General features: G+C 53.9%; 1 protein-coding gene across 2 annotated transcripts; it reads left to right on the top strand.

Annotated features, from left to right (window-relative positions):
* The first annotated feature begins 150 nt into the window (after positions 1 to 150).
* On the top strand, positions 151 to 19,559 carry ZNF341 (zinc finger protein 341). 2 transcript variants are annotated; one of them, XM_065850171.2, is made up of 15 exons: positions 151 to 566; positions 4,594 to 4,704; positions 5,708 to 5,895; positions 6,981 to 7,133; positions 7,836 to 8,072; positions 9,073 to 9,268; positions 10,097 to 10,181; positions 11,188 to 11,378; positions 12,015 to 12,208; positions 13,009 to 13,217; positions 14,632 to 14,728; positions 15,453 to 15,585; positions 16,386 to 16,497; positions 17,286 to 17,356; positions 18,458 to 19,559. In XM_065850171.2, the coding sequence occupies exons 1-15, from the start codon at positions 536 to 538 to the stop codon at positions 18,970 to 18,972; spliced, it is 2,523 nt and encodes an 840-aa protein (XP_065706243.2). In that variant the 5' UTR covers positions 151 to 535; the 3' UTR covers positions 18,973 to 19,559. The 2 variants fall into 2 exon arrangements, with proteins under 2 accessions (XP_065706243.2, XP_065706241.2); XM_065850169.2 differs by lacking the exon at positions 151 to 566 and having other exon boundaries at positions 925 to 4,704.
* Positions 19,560 to 20,365: the final 806 nt, after the last annotated feature.

The following is a 20,365-nucleotide window of genomic DNA, read 5'->3' as shown; positions in this document are numbered from 1 at the left end:
CTGATTGGTGGGGAGCGTCTACCCTGCAGCCAATGGGGAGGGCACGGATTGCCCCGCCCATGTACCCTCGCTGAGGCGGCGGGGCAGGGCTCGCCGCTCTCGGGCCCGTGGGGTGTGAGCGCAGCGGGTCATGGGGCCGGGGGCGTGCGCCTCCCGCGGCAGGGGCGCGGGGTGGGGGCTTCGAGGGCACTCGCAGACGCCGCGCCGGGAGCCTGAGCGGGGCAGGTGTGACCGCCGTGTAGTTCCCGCTCTTCTCGGCGGGGCCCGGCCTCCGCGGACTCTCGCGGCGCTGCCAGAACCACCGCTCCGCCGCGGCCCCAGTTAAACGCGAGAGTCCCGCCAGGCCCCGCCGCACAGGCCGGGCTGTCTCTGCCCAGAGCCGCGGGTCGCCCCCGGGCCGCTCCCTCGCCCCGCCCTCGCCCCTCCCGCTCTCCCCGGGCCCTGCCGCGGGCGGAGGGCGCCCCCTGGCGGCGGGCGGCGGTGCCGCTCCCGGTGCCCGCTCCGGCTGGCGGGTCGCGGCCGTCCCGGCTCCAAGATGGCGCAGGCGATCTTCGAGGCGCTGGAAGGTAACGGGGCCGCCGCGCCGAGCACGGCTGGGCCGCGCCGGGCCGACAGCGGGGATGCGCCTGTCCTTGTTCCCCCCCCAGCCCAGCGTCGCTTCACCGCGCTGCCGCCGCCCGGGACGAGGGGCCGCGGTGAGGCCGCCCCGTGAGGCCTGGCCCGGCGCGGGGGGCTCCCGGCAGCGCGAGACCGCGCCCCGCTCCCCCTTCGCTCCCCCCGCGGCGGCGGCGCGCACCGGCGCGGCCCCGGGGCGGGCGGGCGGTGCGCGCGGCGGGGGCGGGGCGGGAGCGCATCGGGCATCCCCCGGCGGCACCCGGGGCACCCCGGCGGCACCCGGGGCACCCCGTCACCTCCCGTGCCCCGGCATGTGCCCCGCGCCACCCCTGCCACCCCCGCCCCGTGCGCGGGGGCACCCGCACTGCCCGGCCCGGTGCCTTGCACACCGAGCAGCCCCCGACAGCCCGGTGCCCCGCGGCACCTCATCGCCTCCCTGCCCTGTACTCCCCACCCCAGGCACCCCATCGCCTCCCTGCCCTGTACTCCCCACCCCAGGCACCCCATCGCCTCACTGCCCTGTACTCCCCACCCCAGGCACCCCATCGCCTCCCTGCTCTGTACCCCCCATCCTGGGCACCCCATCGCCTCCCTGCCTTTGTGGCTCCCATCCCAGGCACCCCATTGCCTTCCTACCCCTGTGCCCCCACCCTGGGGACCCCATTGCCTCCCTGCCCTTGTACCCCCAGGCACCCCATGGTCTCCCTGCTCCTGTACCCCCACCCCAGGGCACCCCATCACCTCCCTGCCCCTGTGCCCTGCACACTGTGGCACTCCCGTCACCCCTGTCTCTGTGCCCAGTGAAGGGGATCACCAGTCCTCAGGACACCCCCATCACTCATGTGCCCCTTGCCCTCCCATCAATCCTAGTCCCTGTGCCCAGCTCTCTGGGACCCCACTATGCCCCGTGTACTGGGGTCCCTGATCCTCCCTGCACCTGTTTGCTGTGCAGGTGAATGAGTCGCGCTTGTGTTCGTCTCAGTTTAGCGCTGGGACACTGTGTTACGGGCAGGTGCCATCAGAAGGAGACTCTTGGATGTGCCAAGCTGTGGCAGTCTGACACTGAGCTCAGTCAGCCCATTTGGAGAAAATCTATTTCACAAGGCATTTATTTCCGAAATTGGATTACTCACGTATTTTCCTTTACATGTGCGAACACTGCTAGCGGAAAGGCCTTACACTGTGATCATCACCCTGTGCTCTGCAAACTGCACCTGCAATTGCAATGACAGAAAGAAGAGCAAAGAAGAAATGTTTCTCTATTTTGTCAGGTTACTTGGTGCATTTGACAGCACTGTGTATAATCAAGTTCCTTATTTCCTCTTTGCAATCAGCTCCTCATTGTGCGAGTTTCATCGCAGAATTCAGGAGCGCGAAACATTTCTTCAAATTAAGAAAAAAAGTGTGTTTTTTTTAAGCCCACAATAATTGGCAGCTTTCAGTAGCTGAGCTTGTTTGTTTTGTTTTGTTGATTTGATTACAAGTCGATGGTGACTTGGCGTTGGTGTGCGGTGCTGAGAGCAGCCGTGGCCTCAGCAGGTGCGGTGGGGCAGGGACGCATCTTCAGCCACCACTGAAGCACCTGGTGCTCCTGTCCGCAGGAAAAAAGGACTCGATGCATAAAATTAAGGGCATGAGGGGAAAGTAGCACTTGGGTGTAACAGACAGTCTTGTTTCCCTCTCTAAACTGAGAGAAGTGAGTGCAGGATCGATCCAAAACTTTCTCCTGGAGTCTGTGGATGCCTGTGAACGGCATCCATGTAACCACATAACTGCCTTCATGGGTTACTGAACCTTGAACTTGGCGATTTCCCTCTGTGTTAAACGTGGTGTCATGCGTTTACCTTGTGAAACTGCAAGGACTCCATGGACATTTGCACAAATTGCCGAATGAATGAAGAGCAATGCATTTCTGTTGTCCTGGGCCACTTTTCTCCGGCAGAAGGTTGAATGTAACACTGACAGTGCTGCTGCGCCGTTGTCACCTGTCTTCAGGTCCTGGACCCTCCTGAAGCTTCTTACTGCAAGCAGGATCATCATGTGGCTTTTTTATTTGGAAGATCTGTCTGTGTCCCAGAAGGAAACCCACTTGTCTGGTGCCAGGCACAGCAAGAGTGCAAGCGTTGATGCAAACTGTTCTTAATTATCCCCATAATATATGAAACTTGAATTTTTGATCCTCCTTTTTCTTTTGCGTCCTGCTGGCTTATTTCTACTGCAGAATGACTGCTCTCTTTCACTCTCTGGTTCGTCTGTGCCAACAAGAGCCTGCAGCGCTGCCTTTGCAGTCGAACAGGAGGGTGTTTGTAGGAGAGGAAGTCCATTCAAAAGCAGGGCTTGGATCGGCGTGAGAAGATCCCCCCAGGAGTGCTCCAGTGCTGTTCTGCCGGCGGGGCTGTGCTGCGAGCTGGCTGCAGCTCTCCATGCGAGCCAGGGCTTGCAGAACTGGACCTGCAGCTTTGCTGTGCCTCCCTGTGATTTATGTGGAAGGGTTCCCATAGGCACAGGGGGAATTTTGTGGTAGCATGTGAAGCAGCGTCACCCGCTGCTTTCCAGTAGCTGCTCGTGCCCTCCCCTCCCCAGCAGCTGCAGAGCAGCGCTTGCCTCTCTGCCAGGGCCACAAGCAGTGTTTGCAGCCTCTTCCTGGTGACATGATAAAAAAGGTGCTCAAGGAGTCATAGTGTTATTTGCTTCACACTGGAGATGTAGGAGACGTGAGTATTTAGAGTATCTTTAAAATGCTGTGGATTATATGGATGTTCCCTGTTGGGAACGTAACGTCCTGCTTGTCTGGGAGCAAGTTTAAAATGACAAGAGGAACGTATGATGGGAAGATGAAGCAGTTGCTGCTGCAGTTCCTTTTTGCTGTCACCTGTTACAGCATTTCGCTGCCTTTCCTGGTGCCGTTTGCCGAGCGACCTCTCGTCAGGAGCTGCCCTTGCCTCGCTGCTCGGAAATGATCGGACCGATAGATTTTTCTGGCACGTAATTCTGAGTTGAGAGCATTACAGTTTTGTTCTGCAAAGATCTTGAAGAAAAGTAAAAGACAACCCAGGAACCCCCACGTTTCTTTTCACCCTCAAGGTAGAACACACAACCCTCACATGCAATTTATTTTATTCTTGGGTTCCGTGTCTTAAAAGAATGGTAGGGAGGAGTGGTCCATAAAAAACACTCTTCTTCACTATTTTTTTTCCGTCATCAGGTTGTTCTATGTGTCTTTACATCTTATTTCTAAATAGAGTGTGTCGGACTTGATCCATCAGTTAGGTGCTGCTGGCCAGGGAAATAGAAACAAGAGAAGGCAACCAGCAGCTCTTGCTTGAGAGGAGCCCGTGGGGGAGCCACAGTCTTGCTCTCCTGCGTGTCCCAATACTGGGGTGGCAACTGGTGGCTGAGCAGGTTCCCCCCCAAAGCATCTCCCAAGAACCCACGTTTAGTATTTCCTTCTTAAAGCTGTTTTTAAATCCTTCTGTAGTTCGTATCCCTGTGTCTGATCAGATCCAGGAATGCTGGTCTTGGAAACAGGGCGGCCTTTCTAACACTGCTGCTGAGAGAGAGTTGCTGCACACCAAGGATTTTGTCATCAGCAAGATCAGCATTGTCTGTCCTGTTGGTAGGCAGATCCACACAGGATGCTACCCCAGCTGGTCCGTGACATCCCAAATATCTACTTCCTAGCTCTTTTCATACCCCTATTTGTAAGCAACCTTCCGCTCTGCAGCAGATGCCTGAACTCGAGCCCTCGTTGGGCTTTCCTTGCAGTTCTTCCCCCCATGTATCAAAGGAGCGTGCAGAGACAGGTGGGGGTGTTGCTTTAGGTGACAGTTAATGCTGTGGAGCGGAGGGCGATGAGAAGGCGAGAGTGGCTCTGCGGAGAAGACAGCAGCAGCTGGCGAGCGGCTTCCCCCATGACTCGCGAGCGCTCCGTGTTTGGGCCCTGCCCAATTTACCATCCGTGCTTGTGTCTCCTTTCAGGAATGGACAATCAGACGGTGCTGGCTGTGCAGTCCTTATTGGATGGTCAGGGAGGTGTAGCGGATCCATCTGCTCAAAATGTCAGCTCGTCCACCGCCATCCAGTCGATGGGTGAGTCCTGGTGGCACCGCGAGAGAGCGAAGAGGGGTGGGAGCCACAGGTTTCTTCCTACAGCGTGCACTCGTGACTGTCAGAGCAGCTGGCAGCGCAGGAGTGCCCAAGCGAGCAGAGATGCTTTTGGAGATGGTCATGACAATAGACTTGACTGCACTTTTCTAATAAAGGCTTGAAAGGAGAGAGCAGCTGCTCTCTCTGCTGCTAGTGCTTGTTACTGTTCACATTTTTAATGTAATCCCTTATCCTCTGGGGATGTACAACTACTCCAGTTATTAAGTACCTCACCTGTGTGAATGAATACGGGAGCTGGTTGTTCATGTGAAAACTCACAGTGCTCGACCAGGACTTGCTGGGTGGGTACCAAGTTATCCCCTGGAGTTACAGTCTGTGTCCCCAAAAACATTCTGCTGGAGCTGTGAGTCAGGCAGGAGGTAGAGCCTCGTGAAGTGCAGAATGGTGTGTGCTTGTGCTGTTTGCTAACACTGCGAATTTCATCTAGGACGTGGTAACTGGGTTGTCTTCTTTCTGCTTCCAATGTCAAGCGCAAGTGCCAAAGACTAGCAGTCTGACACAAAGCTGTGCCCTGATCCAAGTTACTGCTCTTCCTTTGTGCAACCTGAGTAATAAAATCTGCCTCAGCTGGCATAAGGCGGGTGCTTTGGAAGAAGCTGTTTTGACTAAAAGCAGAGGGTGCTATAGGAACTGGGTTGGTTGTTCATGTCTTTGGGATGAGAAGACAGACAATGGGATTCGCTTTGTCACAGGGAGATGGGCGATTTTGGGAGATGGGCTAAATCGTATCAGGTGGTGTTAGGGAGAGCTTGGGACTGGGGAGGAGGGACAATTTGGCCTGTGCAGCTGATCTCTCCTGATGGTGATGTCCTGGAGGTGCTAAGATCCAAAAGGTCTCTGTTCTCCTATGGCTCTGCTTACTAGTTATAGCACTGGGGAATGCAGAAGAAAGCCTTGAGCAGTGATCTGGTCCTCTTAATTGCAGATGATGAAGATGTGTTCCTCTGTGGGAAGTGTAAGAAACAGTTCAACTCATTGCCTGCCTTCATGACCCACAAGAGAGAGCAGTGCCAGGGAAACGCCCCTTCCCTCGCCACGGTCTCGCTGGCCAACAACAGCGTGTACACCCCATCCATCACGTCGGTGCAGCAGGCTCCAAGCGCCAGCCGGCAGGTACTGTGGTGTGGGCAGAGACTGCTGCTCCGCTACCATGATTTGGGGATGGGGGAGCTCTGAGCGTCACTTCTAGATCAGGGACACCTCATGACTGACCTCTCTTCTGGGAGGCTCAGCTGCGGTCCTGTTGGTTTGGGATCTCATGGTTAAATCTGCTGGGTCCTCTGCGGTGCGGTATCCTCTGATAGCTGTTTTTTTCATAACAGGAGGGGTTTGTATTGTGTCTCTGTTACAGCCAGGCTTTGGTTGTACTGGACAGCCCCGGTGTCATGGCCTGGCAGGCTGGCCGCATCCCTGGGTGCTCGCTCTGTGATGCTCGGGGTGGAACGGCCCTTGCTGTGCCCTGGGCTGTGATCTGACTTGTGGGCAGGAGAGGAGGCAGCATCTGGCAGCCTCAGCCCCGCATCCCCCCTCTCAGTCTTCCGCAAATAAGCTCAGGTAATGTGGTGTGACGAGCGTTAAGCAAATATCCTCTCTGCAGTAGCTCTTCTTCCCAACAGACTTCTCAGGAGCGAGTCACTTGTGTTTGACGTACTGTGCCTGCAGTCGTGGTGGTTTCCAAAGTGCTTTTGAACCAGCTGTTTTTTTTTTCAAATTAACATAGTGCCAGTGGATGGTGCTGCAAAAGTGGGTTGTTTCCACCCAGAAAATGGGACAGTCTCCTTCCCCTCCTATAATCTGGCTCCAGCCTGAAGAGATGAGCCTGATGTTCAGCATCTGCAGCCAGAGCAGCCTCCCTCAGTTCTCCAGCATCTCTAGCTGGGGAAAGCACCCAGGAAAAGTCTGAACTTGTCTGCCACCAGTTTGTCCTGCAGATCTTGTTTAATAACCCCTGATTTGAATTGTAACCAGTGGCCACTTTCGCAAGCCACTATGATCTTTTTTACCTCCTTTTCTGAATAATTTTTCTGGAGCTGCCTTACTGTTGCAGCTAGAAACTACCGTGGACTCAGCAGGAAGCTGTAGATAATTACTGTGGCTCACCAGAGAGGCTCCGAGGTTCAGTGAAAAGCAGTGCCATCATTTTTTGTTTATTATTTTGTCCTGTTGCTGGTCAACAATGCATCCTTTTTTCCTTTCAGCAAATTTCGACGTATATCACCGTTCCCCCATCACCTTTGATCCAGACCCTGGTGCAAGGGAACATCTTAGTTAGCGATGAGGTGCTGATGTCTGCCATGTCTGCTTTTACATCCTTGGACCAGCCCATGCCGACAGTGCAGCCCCCGGTGCAGGTAAGGGGCGCACGTGGGGCCGTGTTTGCAAAGGAGAGTCCTGTTGGTCAGTCAGACTGACAGATCTGCTTCCGTGCTGAATCCTGGGCACCTCCCAAGGTAACAGCCAGGCTCGGGAAGGAGCGATGGGTAGATGACAGGACAGCTCCAGGGCCTGCTCTCTCCTGGTGTCCTTGTTGCTGGATGCCCAAATCTTTGTCACGTGGTCTCTCCAGCTTTTTGTTGCACCCCCATACAAAGGTTGGCTTCCAGAGCCCTTGTTAGTTTGGCACATGGATTCCTCTCCTCCTGGGATAGTTGTTTTGGGCTCCCCCTGTGGCTGGCCAGGCTGTATGCACTCGCCATGCTCTGAAAATCTTTGTAGCCAGAAGGATTAAAAGCTTTAAAAACAAAACAATAAAAAAAGCAGTGTGGCTTGAGTGCTTGGATTTTGGAGTAGATCTCATGGTGAGGATTGGACTAGATGATCTTTAGAGGTCCCTTCCAGTCCCTAACATTCTGTGAGATGATGTCTACTGGCAGGTCATGCCAGCACAGCGTGGTCCAGCCTGGCCATTGGACAGGGCTGCGTTGTCAGGACATTGTCACTGTGCCTTTTTGAATCGGGGCTGGGGACGTGTGTGAGGGAGCAGCCCCTCCAACTCATTGCTGCTGCATTTTTGACATTTTATCTGTCTGTCTCTCTCCCCGTTCTGGTTTTAGAGCAGCTTGAGTATGCACGCTGGGGCTGGCTACCTGTCCCAGCCCCCCCCGCCTCCGCCTCCCCCGCCGCCACCCCCTCCTCAGCCTCCACCACCTCCTCCCCCAAGCCTGGGGGCCCCGGGGCAGCCCAGCGCTGGCGGCGGCGTGGTGGAGGTGTACAGTGCGCCGGCTCCGATGGCAGCAAACAGCGCCGTGGAGATCCCGACGCTGGGGTTGCCACCCTACCCGCCCATGGAGGTAAGGCTGGGGGCTGTCCGCAGGGGCTCGGTCCTCCTGGGCCTCTGCCGACAAGCAGGGCTGCTTGGGAGCCACCTGGACTAGAAATGCAGAATTAGAGTCTGGGAAAACGTATTAGGTGATTTGACAATGATTGTTTCCTCTGGGAGAGGGTGCTGAACAGAAGGATGTTGGCAAGAGGTTCCTGAGACCAAGAGAAATGTTTGAGAGGGATGGAGAGCTTGGCTGGCGTGGGCTTAGGAGACCTGTGATCGAGGGATACGTGCAGGTGTAGGGAGTGAGAGGGAGCTGAGGAGAGTGTCTCACCTCCCAGGGGGCTGCAGAGCACTGCCCTGTGCACTGCAGGCTTACGTGGAGAGGAAGAAGCCAGTCTAAATATTAACAGACTTGACAAGGCAGCTGTTCTTAAAGAGAGACACAGGCAGAGCTGGGTTTACCAGTGGGTCAGCTGTTCACGGCCTCCACATTAACCTTGCCATTCACAACAGAAACAGCGTGACAGAGGTTTGTCTGCCTTGTATTAGTAGCTGGCATGTGATCTGGCAGTGTCAGTGTCAGAAATGGAGGGGGATGTTCGATGCTTCATGCTGTGTGTTAATTTATTGGGGTGGGCAACAGAAATTCCCTCAAACCACATCAACCCACAGGGTCAGGGCTGATCATTCTGGTAACCTCCAGAGACATGAGAAACTCTTCTAGGCATAGGACATAGATGAGGGACTCCACCCCTCCTTCAGAGTGTTTCTTTGCTGTTGTGTTCCTGCTGTAATAGCTCTTGGATACTTTGTGATTTTCAGCAGGAGAGTTTCACACCGTGCAGGGTGTTTGTTTTAGTTAGAGACAAGTAGTTGGGCTGGGGAACCAGAAATTTGATCCAGTGTGGCAGGAGGCAGAAAACTCACCCAGACTGATAGCCCAGTGTGGCAATGGGATGGAGGGCAGGGCACAGTGTGACTCTGTGTAGCAAAGCTGTTTCCTCTGATAAATGGCACTCTTGCAGGTACCAAGCCAGTGTGTGGAGAGTCCCGTGTACCCTTCCCCTCCTGTGTACAGCCCTGGGAAACAGGGGTTCAAGCCCAAAAGCACCAGCACCCCCACAGCTTTGACCAGCGCAGGAGGAGGCGGCGTGGTTGGTTTTGATTCTGCCTCTGCTGCCAAAAGTCGGCGCTGCAAAAACGAGAGCGGGCTGCAGGAAGGTAGGTGTCCTTACAGCACTTTGCGCCAGTCTGTGCGTGTCCTGCAGTGGGCTGCTGAGCCACAGGCTCTCCAGGCGCAATGCAGTGGTACCAGAGGAGGAGCATGATACTCTGCGCCAGGCTATCAAGAGCAGGTGATAAGTGTGGCCGTGCTTCTTGTCTGTCACCTCTGAGCACTTGTGAAGGACTTTCACGGAGCTACCACGTGAGCAAGCTTGTGCTAAATCTATGCAGCTGCACGCCTATGGGATCACACCTGAACTGGGGAGATCCTGCCAAGTAAAGTGTTAGAGATTGGTCTGTGTAACCCATGGAAGACTGCCTGGCCACAGGAGGTGGGCTGGATGTGGCCTGGCCCTGAAGACTCTTCCCAAGGGCTCAGCAGGCCCTTGGTTTATACCCCGTCACAGTAGCTAGAAGATGGGACTGACCGATCTTCTGGATGCCTGTGTGCTGGCTGATGGCTGACCTTGGGGAGTTCATGGGAGGCAGACAGACCTGGGGCCCTTCCTCTCACTAATCCTGTGTCTTTTCCCAATGTCTAACATGCTTTTGAAGTAGGTGCTGTGTAGCACAGTTGGAAGGGTCCCTGGAGCAGTTAGTGCCTGCAGAGGATGCCCTGTCCCTCCACTGCTACTCTTATCAGGACTTCTAGAGTTAGCTCAGGCTATGTTAAATAAATATTTGTGCCCGTAACCTCCACCCAATCTGGCCAGGCAGATCTTATCCTTTCATAAGCCCTTTATTCTTGGCCTCGAATAGATGTGTCTTGAGGTGACAGTGCTGTGCCACGTGTTCTCATTTCTGTGTGCGCTCTTGTTCTTCCAGGCAAACCCAAGTCCCCCAAGCTGAAATGCACTTACTGCGACAAGGCCTTTACCAAGAACTTCGACCTGCAGCAGCACATCAGAAGGTAACGGTGCCACTAGCCCAGACTCTGAGGGAGCCTGCACAGTCGAGCAGACCTTGTGTTTGTCACATCCCACAATCTGTGCAGCACTGGGAGGTGATCCTTCATCTCCCTTCCTCCAAGACACCTTTTCCCAGTGGCCGGGATGAAGGCTGCATCGCGGATGTAATCTTGCTGATTATGGGCCGTGACTGGGGACTTGTTTTCCTCACTGATGAGACCTTGAAAACCAAACCTGTTGTCACCTGATCTCTGGAGTAGCAGCATCTCTGCTGCTTGCCTCTGCCCTTTCCTCTCCCTCCCTAGCAAGCTGTGGCCTTCATGTTTGATGGTGTTAGCCAACTGTAGGCCAAGCTCAGTGTCTATATAGGGAGCTCTTACAAGACAGCTCTTGTCTGGCAGGAGGCAGGTGAAATCTTCAGTTTCCCTCTGCAGCACTTGGTCTTGGGGCAGATGAGAACAAACAAGTGGTGTTTTTGCTCCCCTTTCCAGCCTGGACTCTTCACATGACAGACTCTGTGTGTTAGAGTCTGTGTTTTCCCCTGCAGCAGAAGGGCAGGGTAGAAAGACCTTTCTGCTGCAGACAGGGAAGAGCAAATTCAGGGAGATCAGGGGCTGCAAGCTAGGATAGACGTGTGCAGGGGAGGGAGGGGTCACAGGGGAAAAGGATTGTTCTTCTGACAAAGTGATGGAGTCCCTGAGGTCTGTGTGGAAACCCTGACAGTGAATGTCCTGATGCTGCAGAGCTCTCTTCCTCTCCCACTTCTTCCTTTGATCCCCTGCCATCCCCAGACCACGAGTGTTTTGTCTGTGTACCAGGCTTGTTTCCCCAGGCTTCTCACAATCCACTAACTCTGATTAATCAAGTCTTTAAGCCCTTGTTTGGCTGGTCTGGGTGTTGACCGGTTGAACAGAGTGCTCAGCACAGTCCTGCAGCAGCCACCCTGTCCCTGCCCGGGTGCTGCCCCCTCATGCTGCCCACTGCTGACACGCTGCCTTCTGCCTCCAGTCACACAGGCGAGAAGCCTTTCCAGTGCATCGTGTGCGGCCGAGCCTTCGCCCAGAAGTCCAATGTGAAGAAGCACATGCAAACCCATAAAGTGTGGCCTCCAGGGCTGGGGTGCACCATCTCCCGCAACTCCATCACAGTGCAGGTCATGGCCTTGAATCCCAACCAGCCAGAGGACGAGGAGAATGCAGGTTTGCTGCCTGGGGATGGCACGTGCCGGGGGCAGAGCAGTGGTGTGAGGAGTCTGCACGTCCCTGCACCTCCACACAGGGTGGGAGGGGAGGCAGGAGCTGTTTGTGTTCCTCCCACGGGGTTTAGCAGCACACACTAGAGAAGCGAGTCACATTTGCTCAATTTCAGCTAGCAGGTACATCCTTGGGTGCCCCCAGCTGTGGTGGGGAAGAGGACACTGTGACAATGTCACATCGAGGAGAAGGCCCCACTGGAGCTGCTCTGTGCAGACATCACGGACTGTTTGCTGCTGGCTGGATCTTACCTCCTGTCCCCTGCCAGAGATGGGAGTGAATCCAGCTCTGGTTCCCTGGCAGGGGACTGCCCCGATGACTACTCCGCAGTTGTGTCCCTGGAAAAATAGAATGGGTCAAGCAGAGGAAGACGGAGTAGTCAGAGCCCTTGGGAATCTGTAGACAAGATTTAAAGCGACCCTGTTAGAGAGTGAGATTTGTCTGATCTAAAGAATCTGTCTTAAGAAGGAAGAGCCTGTCCGCAGAGTCAGGCCTGGTGTGTCTTGGCAGCGTGGCACTTCCACAGCAGCTTTCTGAGCTGTCTCATGGTCAGGCTGTGACTTTGTCTCTCCCTTTCTCCAGGTTTGACTCAGCCATCAACGAACCCAGCAGAACCACCCCAAGACATGAGCCCCTTGGATGAGAGCAAGGCAGGCAAACTGGAAGCCAAGCAGGTTGTCTTGATCGATAGCTCTTACCAGTGCCAGTTCTGCCCCAGCAAATTCAACACCTATTTCCAGCTCAAATCGCACATGACACAGCACAAGAACGAGCAGGTAGGGACAGAGGGTGTGCTGTGTTGGTGGCAGGGCTGGGACGGGCTTCATATAGCACACCAGCTCCCATGGTCTGTCCTGAGCCTCTTGCTCTGCAAAGCTGCCGGCACTTCGCATGCTGCTTGGCTCACTGCATGTCTGGGTTGCAGCTGTGTGGTCAGCGTGGCTTTGAAAAGCTCCGTTGCCCCCACCCTGCTGAGCGAGAAGTCAGCCAAACAGGTTTGGGTGGCTAGAGAAGAAGCAAAGTCCAAAATTTTCAGTGTAGGTGGCAACTGCCAGATTGTGCAACAGTCACTGCTGGGATGTTGCGGACCCACTTGAGTGGTTTCAGGCACTCATACCGACACCCTTTTCTCCCACTGTGGTTTCTTGCGGGAGTGCCCTGACAGTCTGCGTTTGCAGAACATCCAGCTCCCAGGAGGTTCTGCTGTTGTCTTCACCTGGAGCTGTCAGCCATATTTTGACGCTGAGCTGCTCTGCACTGTTCTTTAAAGACTGTTCCTCAGAGGAGGGGGATGTTTTACCCCCACGTTGTGTTGTGCTGCAGCGCAGGGCAGGGTTTCACTGCTGTGCCCTGACAGAGTGCCAGCAGCCCCATGGCCACGGTGGGAAGCTCTGGGAACTGCAGTGCTGCTTCATTCATAACATCAGCTCAGCTGTCCTCCAGCACAGTGGCTCAAGGGACAGTGGTCCCTTTTTGTAAATGACCCTGTGGCAATGATTTCCAAAAAGGAGGCAGAGGATTTTCCCTGCTTGTTCCCACAGTGTGCCGCTCCGGTCACTCTCCTTTCTTTGCCCAGGTGTACAAGTGTGTGGTGAAAACCTGCGCTCAGACCTTCCAGAAGCTGGAGTCCTTCCTTGAGCACATCAAGAGCCACCAGGAGGAGCTGAGTTATCGCTGCCACCTCTGCAGCAAGGACTTTCCCTCCCTGTACGAGCTGGGCGTCCACCAGTACTCCCACAGCCTGCTGCCCCAGCACAGCCCCAAGAAGGATGTGGCCGTGTACAAGTACAGTAGCAATCGGTGCTCACAAGGCTTGTAGGAGTGAGTGGGTGCAGAGTGTGTTTGGCTGAGAGCGGTGGGGACATTAAAGGGAAGAGGGGTGTGTCCAGCATCCATGGTTCTGTTGGGCACCCAGGTGGCACGTGGGGAGCCCCTGCACTAGGCTGCTGGAGCAAAGCACTTTGAGTGCAAGGAACCTTTCAGAACAACAGTGAAAGGCTGAGATCAGGACTGTAAATGCTCTTATCACCAGTCAAGAATGAGATGGGCTCAACTGAATGTGTGCTTGGTTGGGCAAGAGACCCAGGAAAGCCAGTTCCCAGCCTGTTTTCTACGATTCATAAACACCTGCAGCAAAGGGAATGTGGATGGTAGGAACTGTGCCCAGGTAAAATGAGTTATTTCTCCTATCCCTTTGCTGCCACGGGGTCTTTTACTAGGGAAGACCTTTCTGTTAGTATAGAGGAAAGGGGTGAGGAGTTCACAAAGAGCAATCTGGACCTTTTGAAGTGCCTGTAGAGACAGGAAGAGTAGGAAGCCCAGAGGATCCTGAAGTCACCTTGGAGCTTCATGGAATAAATAATTTGCTACTTCTTGCATAGTCCATGACTTCTAGTTATCCTTACACTGTGGAGCTTCATCTTACAGCTTGCTAGCAGGAATCTTTGAGATGAGAACCCTGCTTCTGTTTGAGGAGGTTTTAGTCTGATCTAAGAAAAAGGAGTTTCACAGCAGATACACTGTGCAAGTGCCTCTGCGTTCACTGTGGATGGTGCATGTCCCCATTGCCCAGTGTCAGGCAGCTCTGGCAGAGGTTTCTGCCAGAAACTCTGCCAGGATGTGTGAGAACAGGTGAGGTAGGTGGAGAAGGCCCAGGTAGTGTGGGAGAGGTGATGGCATGAGCTGAAGCTTTCTCAGATGCTGGAGACCCCACACGGGAGAGTGTCACCTTGTGGCTGCCCCAGCCATGGGTAGCACGGCTGCTGGGCTGTAACCCCACTCTCAGCCGCCTCACTGGGAGCTGCTCTCTTTGTGCAATGAAGATGAAATGAGGTGTTTTAAGTAAGGTGAAGTAGTTACTTAGGGCTTGTCTCTGTGAGGGAGCAATGTGGAGTATATGCCTGGGTGCTCCCATGGGTGTCTGTGTGGAAGAGCACTAGCAATTTGAAAACTTCTCCAGTTTCCCAGCATCTCGCCCTGGGGAAGGATGTTAAGTATGAGTGTGTTCTGGCCATGGGGGTTGCTGAGGTTTCAGAGCACCTGGGTGGTGGTGGTGTTGTCTGTACCAAACTGACCCCATCAAAAACCAACCTGGAAGGTGGCTGGTGAGCTGGGCAACCCTGCCTGGGCTCAGCTGGCCGTGTGTGGTTTGCTGGCCGCAGCCTCATTCACAGGCGCTGTCCTTTCTCTCCGAATTCAGGTGTGTGAAGTGTGTAAATAAGTACTCCACCCCAGAAGCCCTGGAGCACCATCTGCAGACGGCAACGCACAACTTTCCCTGCCCTCACTGCCAGAAGGTGGGTGAGTGATGGCTGCCTGAGCCGGTCTAGGACGTGTATGTATCGATGCATTGGGCAGCATTGCCACAGCATGGGCAGCAGGTTGGGGGGGGATCTTGCCCTTCTGTCCTGCTCTGGTGAGACCCCCCTGCAGTGCTGGTCCAGCTCTGGGTCCTCAGCACAGGACACACATGGAGCTGCTGGGAATTCACTTAGCTTGGGTGTCTCCAGTATTCCCGTTAGCCAAAGGCACCGTTCATACTGGCTTTATAAAGACCACGAGTGGGAGCCTTTGGTAACAGATGATTGAGAAGCTCTAATTGAAGTTAACAGTGTGGTCAGGTACTAACTACTGGGGGTACTAGTGGAAGGTGCTGCTATTGGGGGTCCTTACCCAGCGCATCCTGTTGCTGGTTCCAGTTGGAGACTGGGTGTCTGTCTGGGGCGCTGGTCCTCAGCAGTAAAGTGGTACAAAATTTAGCAGCAAGGTTTCAGCTGATGCATTTTTTAAAGACAGGAAGGTGGTGGTTGTTTCTGTTTGTTTGGGTTTTGTTTGTTTTTTGACCTCTATCTGGATTTTCCTTATGCAAACTAAAGGTTTCCTCAGCACGTCGTTTCCAAAAAAGCAGTGACCATGAGCTTCTGGTGCTTTATGTACAGACTGCACCTCCCATGCCCGTGCAGGCTCAGTGGTGTCCCTTGTGCGCTGCTGGCTCTTAGTTTCGGTTTTGTGTGTTAACAGGTGTTCCCTTGCGAGAGGTACCTGCGGCGCCACATCCCCACGCATGGCGGGGGCAGCAAGTTCAAGTGCCAGATCTGCAAGAAGTTCTTTCGCCGGGAGCACTACCTCAAGCTGCACGCCCACATCCACTCGGGTACGGGTTCCGTGGCACTGCAGTGCTCTCTGGTTCCATATCACAGTCTGTGCTGTGGTGCCCTGGCCATTCTCCTGATAACCAGAGTAACAGAGTTGACTGCATAAGTCATTTGTAGTAATACGAGTCTTAGGGAATCATAGAATCATCTTGGTTGGAAAAGACCCTCAAGATTGAGTCCAGCTGTTAACCCAACGCTGTCACTAACCCATGTCCCCAAGAACCTCGTCTCTGTGTCTGTCCAACCCCTCCAGGGATGGTGACTCCAGCACTGCCCTGGGCAGCCTGTTCCAATGCCCCACAGCCCTTTGGGGAAGAAATTGTTCCAACATCCAACCTCAACCTCCCCTGGCGCAACTTGAGGCCGTTTCCTCTGCTCCTGGCGCTTGTTCCTGGGGAGCAGAGCCCGACTACCCCTGGCTCCAAGCTCCTTTCAGGCAGTTCAGAGATCAGGTCTCCCCTCAGCTCCTGTTCTCCAGCTGAACCCCCCAGATCCCTCAGCCGCTCCCATCACACTTGTGCTCCAGCCCCTCACCAGCTCTGTTCCATTCTCTCAACTCGCTCCAGCACCTCAAGGGCTTTCTTGGTGTGAGGGGCCCAAAACTGTCCCCAGGATTTGAGGTTTGGCCTCCCCGGTGCCTAGTACAGGGGACAATCACTGCCCTGGTACTGCTGGCCACACCAGTGCTGGCACAAGCCAGGGTGCTGGTGGCTCTCTTGGCCATCTTGTCACACTGCTGGCTGGTGTTTAGCCTGACTGGACGCTCCCTGACTCTTGGTTTCTTTGTTTTTTAATCCAGGTGAAAAGCCCTTTAAGTGCTCAGTGTGTGATGCAGCTTTCAATCGGAAAGACAAACTCAAGAGACATATGCTGATCCATGAGCCTTTTAAGAAATATAAATGTCCCTTCTCGTACGTAGCGTGTCTCCAGCATGGCGGCATGTCTTCATGGGGTTGGGATGGGGTTTGGCAAGGAAGGCAAGTCTCCTGCAGGTACCATGGGGTACATATGTGGCATCTACCAATGCGCTGCTTCTTGGGGAGGCAGGAATGCTGCATGCTGTCAAACTGGGAGCCCAGAAGTCCCCATTCTTTCATGTTGACTTCCTGTGGGGCCACATAATTCCATCTCAGTTCATCAAGCCCTGTAAAATAATGCCTGCCTTCATGGGAGGCTTGGGAGGGCTGCACCTGGGGAGCACTGGGGAAGAGGAGTATTATTTGACCACAAAGCACAGGGTTGCCTGAATTGGGCTCTCCCCAATTACTGTGTCTCGAAAACCACTTGGCAACACAGGAGCTAACGCAGCCGCTGGAGAACGCCAGGTTTGTAAGGTGCGTTCCCAAATCCGTGGCACAGCCGTGGGCCCGCTGAGACGGCCCAGGCTGACTGACTTCTCCCTGCTCCCGCCACCTTGTTGCTCCTTCCAAAGTATTTCTGTCACCATCTGGGTTCTTGAACCTGCAGTTTTTAGGAGCATTCATAGTGAGACACAGACCATGTGTGTTATAGGAGCCATGTATCCCTGTAGCAGCCTGGTTACTTCTTGCTGCTCTCCAGAAGGGCTGAAACAGTGGAGCTCCTACCGAAACCACACGGAGGGACCCAGGGGTACTGGTAAACAGGAGGGTTGTGGATCTATTTATACATTGATCCTCAGTTGATTCGTGCTGCTCACCAGCATTTACTGTCATTACAGAAGCCACACGGGCTGCAATAAGGAGTTCAACAGGCCCGACAAGCTGAAGGCCCACATCCTGTCCCACTCAGGTAAGTGCAGCTCTGCCTGTGCTGCCAGGGGCTGGGGACAAAGTGGCCGGGATTCACGGTGGTGCCACAGGAGTGTGTTACAGACAGAGAAAGCCTGAGAACCAAGAGAGAGCAAACTGTGATTCTGCTTTACACCCCCAGAAGCTCAAGGTGCTTCTTTCAGGTGCTTTCCCTGTGGTGTCCCCTACCCACCGCTCAGCAAACACCACTGCTCTGTGGTTCCCTGGGGGAGAACTTTCCACCATGTGTGGTACAGTGTTTTCTGGATATATATAGCCTTAATTCTTAATATCATTTCTTAGCTATAGATTTTTTTTTAATCTCTATTGTGGCAGGGCTATTTAAGTGAGCTTGCATTTACAGCTGTGTTCGAGCTTGAGTCTGTTTTCTAAGGCAATATGAATCTGTAGGCAGCACCTGCTGGCAAGATGCAGAAGCAGAGCTGGATTACTTATGGTGTTTGCTACCAAATGAATATCCAGAGTGCTCTGTCCACTCCTCCTCAATATGACCTCACATTGAAAAGGGGATCTCCTGGGATTTGATTCCCTTCTCTATGTGTTCCCAGTCCTAATAAAGACAAATTATTCCCTTGCCCTAGGGAACATTCTGACTTTTGTCTCTTGGGGTAACACGGAAAGTCTTTTCTTGTGCCTGTCATGTCCAAAGCCCTGCAAAGCATGATCAGATGGGACTGTGCTGACAGTGCAATGGGTGGTTGGTTTTAAACTACGTTCCCATGCTTGAGAGGAAAAAAAGAAAGCAAATTTTTTTTACTTGCCAAATACACTTGAAAAAAAATCAGAGTTCAAGATTGTTTGGCATTTTCATGACAATTACCTGACACTTTTTTTCTGGTGATATTTAGTACTCTCACTTGAGGTAAGAACTATTGTTTTAGCCCTTTGCAAACATGGAGATTCAAGGTGTAGCCACGCACCCTTTTCTGACTGCAAGTTTGCCTGGCACAATATCCCCTCCCTTTTATCAGGGACCATCTCCTTGGAAGAGGAGCTGCAGCTGCCATGCGGTCCCTCGGTGCGGTGCAGGTTTTGGGTGCAGGGTCTCTAACTGCACTCTCTCCTCCCATGCTCTGTGCAGGGATGAAGATCCACAAGTGCCAGTACTGCAACAAGTCCTTCAGCCGACGAGCCCACATGATAGAGCATCAGCGCTCGCACACCGGCAACTACAAATACCGCTGCCCCACCTGCAGCAAAGGCTTCACGCGCCACAAGTACATGAAGGACCACAAGTGCCGGCTGGGATCACCCAAGGACAAGGATCTGCAGCTCAGGAAGCCTCAGAAGAAGCGGGTGGCGCGGGGGCGCAAGGCGGGCCTGTCCCTGCCCAGCCAGCTGGCTCTGGCAGAGCTGAAGGACGGTGCTGCTGGGGAAAGTCCCCCCGAAGGCAGCCCAAACAAAGAACCATTCCAGGAGTCGGACGCAGTTCTGTCCATCGTGGTTGGTGGGTCAGGAGCTGCAGACTCGGACCTTGTCGTTCCTGGGCAGTCTGACAGCATGGCATCCAGTTTGGCGCTGACAGAGCTGCAGGCTGCCTCGGACGGCCCCTGCACCATGCTGGCTGTCCCTGTTTACATCCAAACGACAGAGTGACAATGTGTAGAGCCACTGTGTGGCTGAGGGCTGCTGCTGGGGCTGTCACACTCGGTGCTGAAATCTATCCCAGTGAAAAAGACCAAAGCTCTTGTTGGAGATAGATGGACATGGGAGAGAATGGTTTTCATCTCCACTTGTTCTTCCCATCCTTGGGCAGAGAACTGCTTGGAAGCCACTGACGGCTACAAGGCACTGAAGAGAATAGCTCCGTTATTTCTTGTCCTTCTGTGTCACTGGCCAGCCTAGGGCAAGAAGGACTAAGATCCCTGAATCAGGGTAAGAAGGAGGAGCGTGCAAACTCGCAACAAACAGAGCTGCTGAAATCAAGTGGCTTTGCAAATCACAGCCTGTCCCATCTGTGGTTTTTCTGACCTAAAAGCTGTATTGCCCAGTATTTGGGTGGCCTTTCCGAGAGCAAACAATTGATCCTTCCTAGTGGAAGCAAGTTCATCCTGAGATCCTTTGGGAACACTGTTCAGAAATACCCCGGTAGACTCATCTCTGGTATCTTTCTCCTCTCTGTCTCTAGCAGTAGAAAGATCACCTTGTCTGTACTACATGTGTTATAAACACCATGGACCTCATGTGCTGTGTGAAGTTGGTGGGTGGGAGCACAGGTGCGTGTCGGCCCATCTCTTGGGTCAATATTCTCTCCACAGTGTGTGTTCTTTACATGGTTTTTCTCCATATGCAAGGATCTCCAAGTGCCTTGGACATCAGTGAGTTGGTCCTTGTGGCAGTTAAATGTGACACGTGTACAGCAGGGGAAACTGAGGCCCGGGTTAAGTGACTTATCCAGAGTCACACAGGAGCCCTGTGGTGCATCCACGAGCCAGTTTTCCAGCATCAGCTGTGGACCAGGTGCTGCAGGGTCCTTCTGTGCAAGTCGTTCAGCCGCTTCTCAGCTTGCATGTACCCTGAGCTCCGTTCTTTTGGCCAGTTGTTAGTCTGGCAGGTGGGGAGTTGGTGTGGTTGCGTAGCAAGAAAAATCTGGTGTGACTGGAACCATTTCTGGTTTCTCCTCTCTGATTTCCCAAGTAGGAGCTCCAAACCCAGGAGGTATCTCTGCTCAAATCTTAAAAATCTTAAAGATGTTAAAAATAGCAGCTTGCAGAGACAGCGTGCTAGTGCCATGCCCATCATGGTGTATCCTCCCGGCAGAATCTGCTCCCAGACTGCACCCCGTCTAATGTTATTGGGGTTACTGTCACCCCAGAGGACTGTCACACAGTTCCTGTCAGGATGGGTCCCACCACCAGTTGACTTCGCTCACTCACCTAACTCGCTTTTTGCCCGTTTCACTTTTTTGTGATGCTTCTGTACCTCCTGGTGTTGGTGGGTGTTAGGAGATGGAGTGTGGGGCTCACAAGGAGGAGGGGGCGGTCAGGCT

Source organism: Patagioenas fasciata, chromosome 16, assembly GCF_037038585.1.
Source record: "Patagioenas fasciata isolate bPatFas1 chromosome 16, bPatFas1.hap1, whole genome shotgun sequence".
Lineage (NCBI taxonomy): Eukaryota > Metazoa > Chordata > Aves > Columbiformes > Columbidae > Patagioenas > Patagioenas fasciata.
The sequence above is the reverse complement of the archived record's forward strand: the minus strand, read 5'-3'. Positions and strand labels throughout refer to the sequence as shown.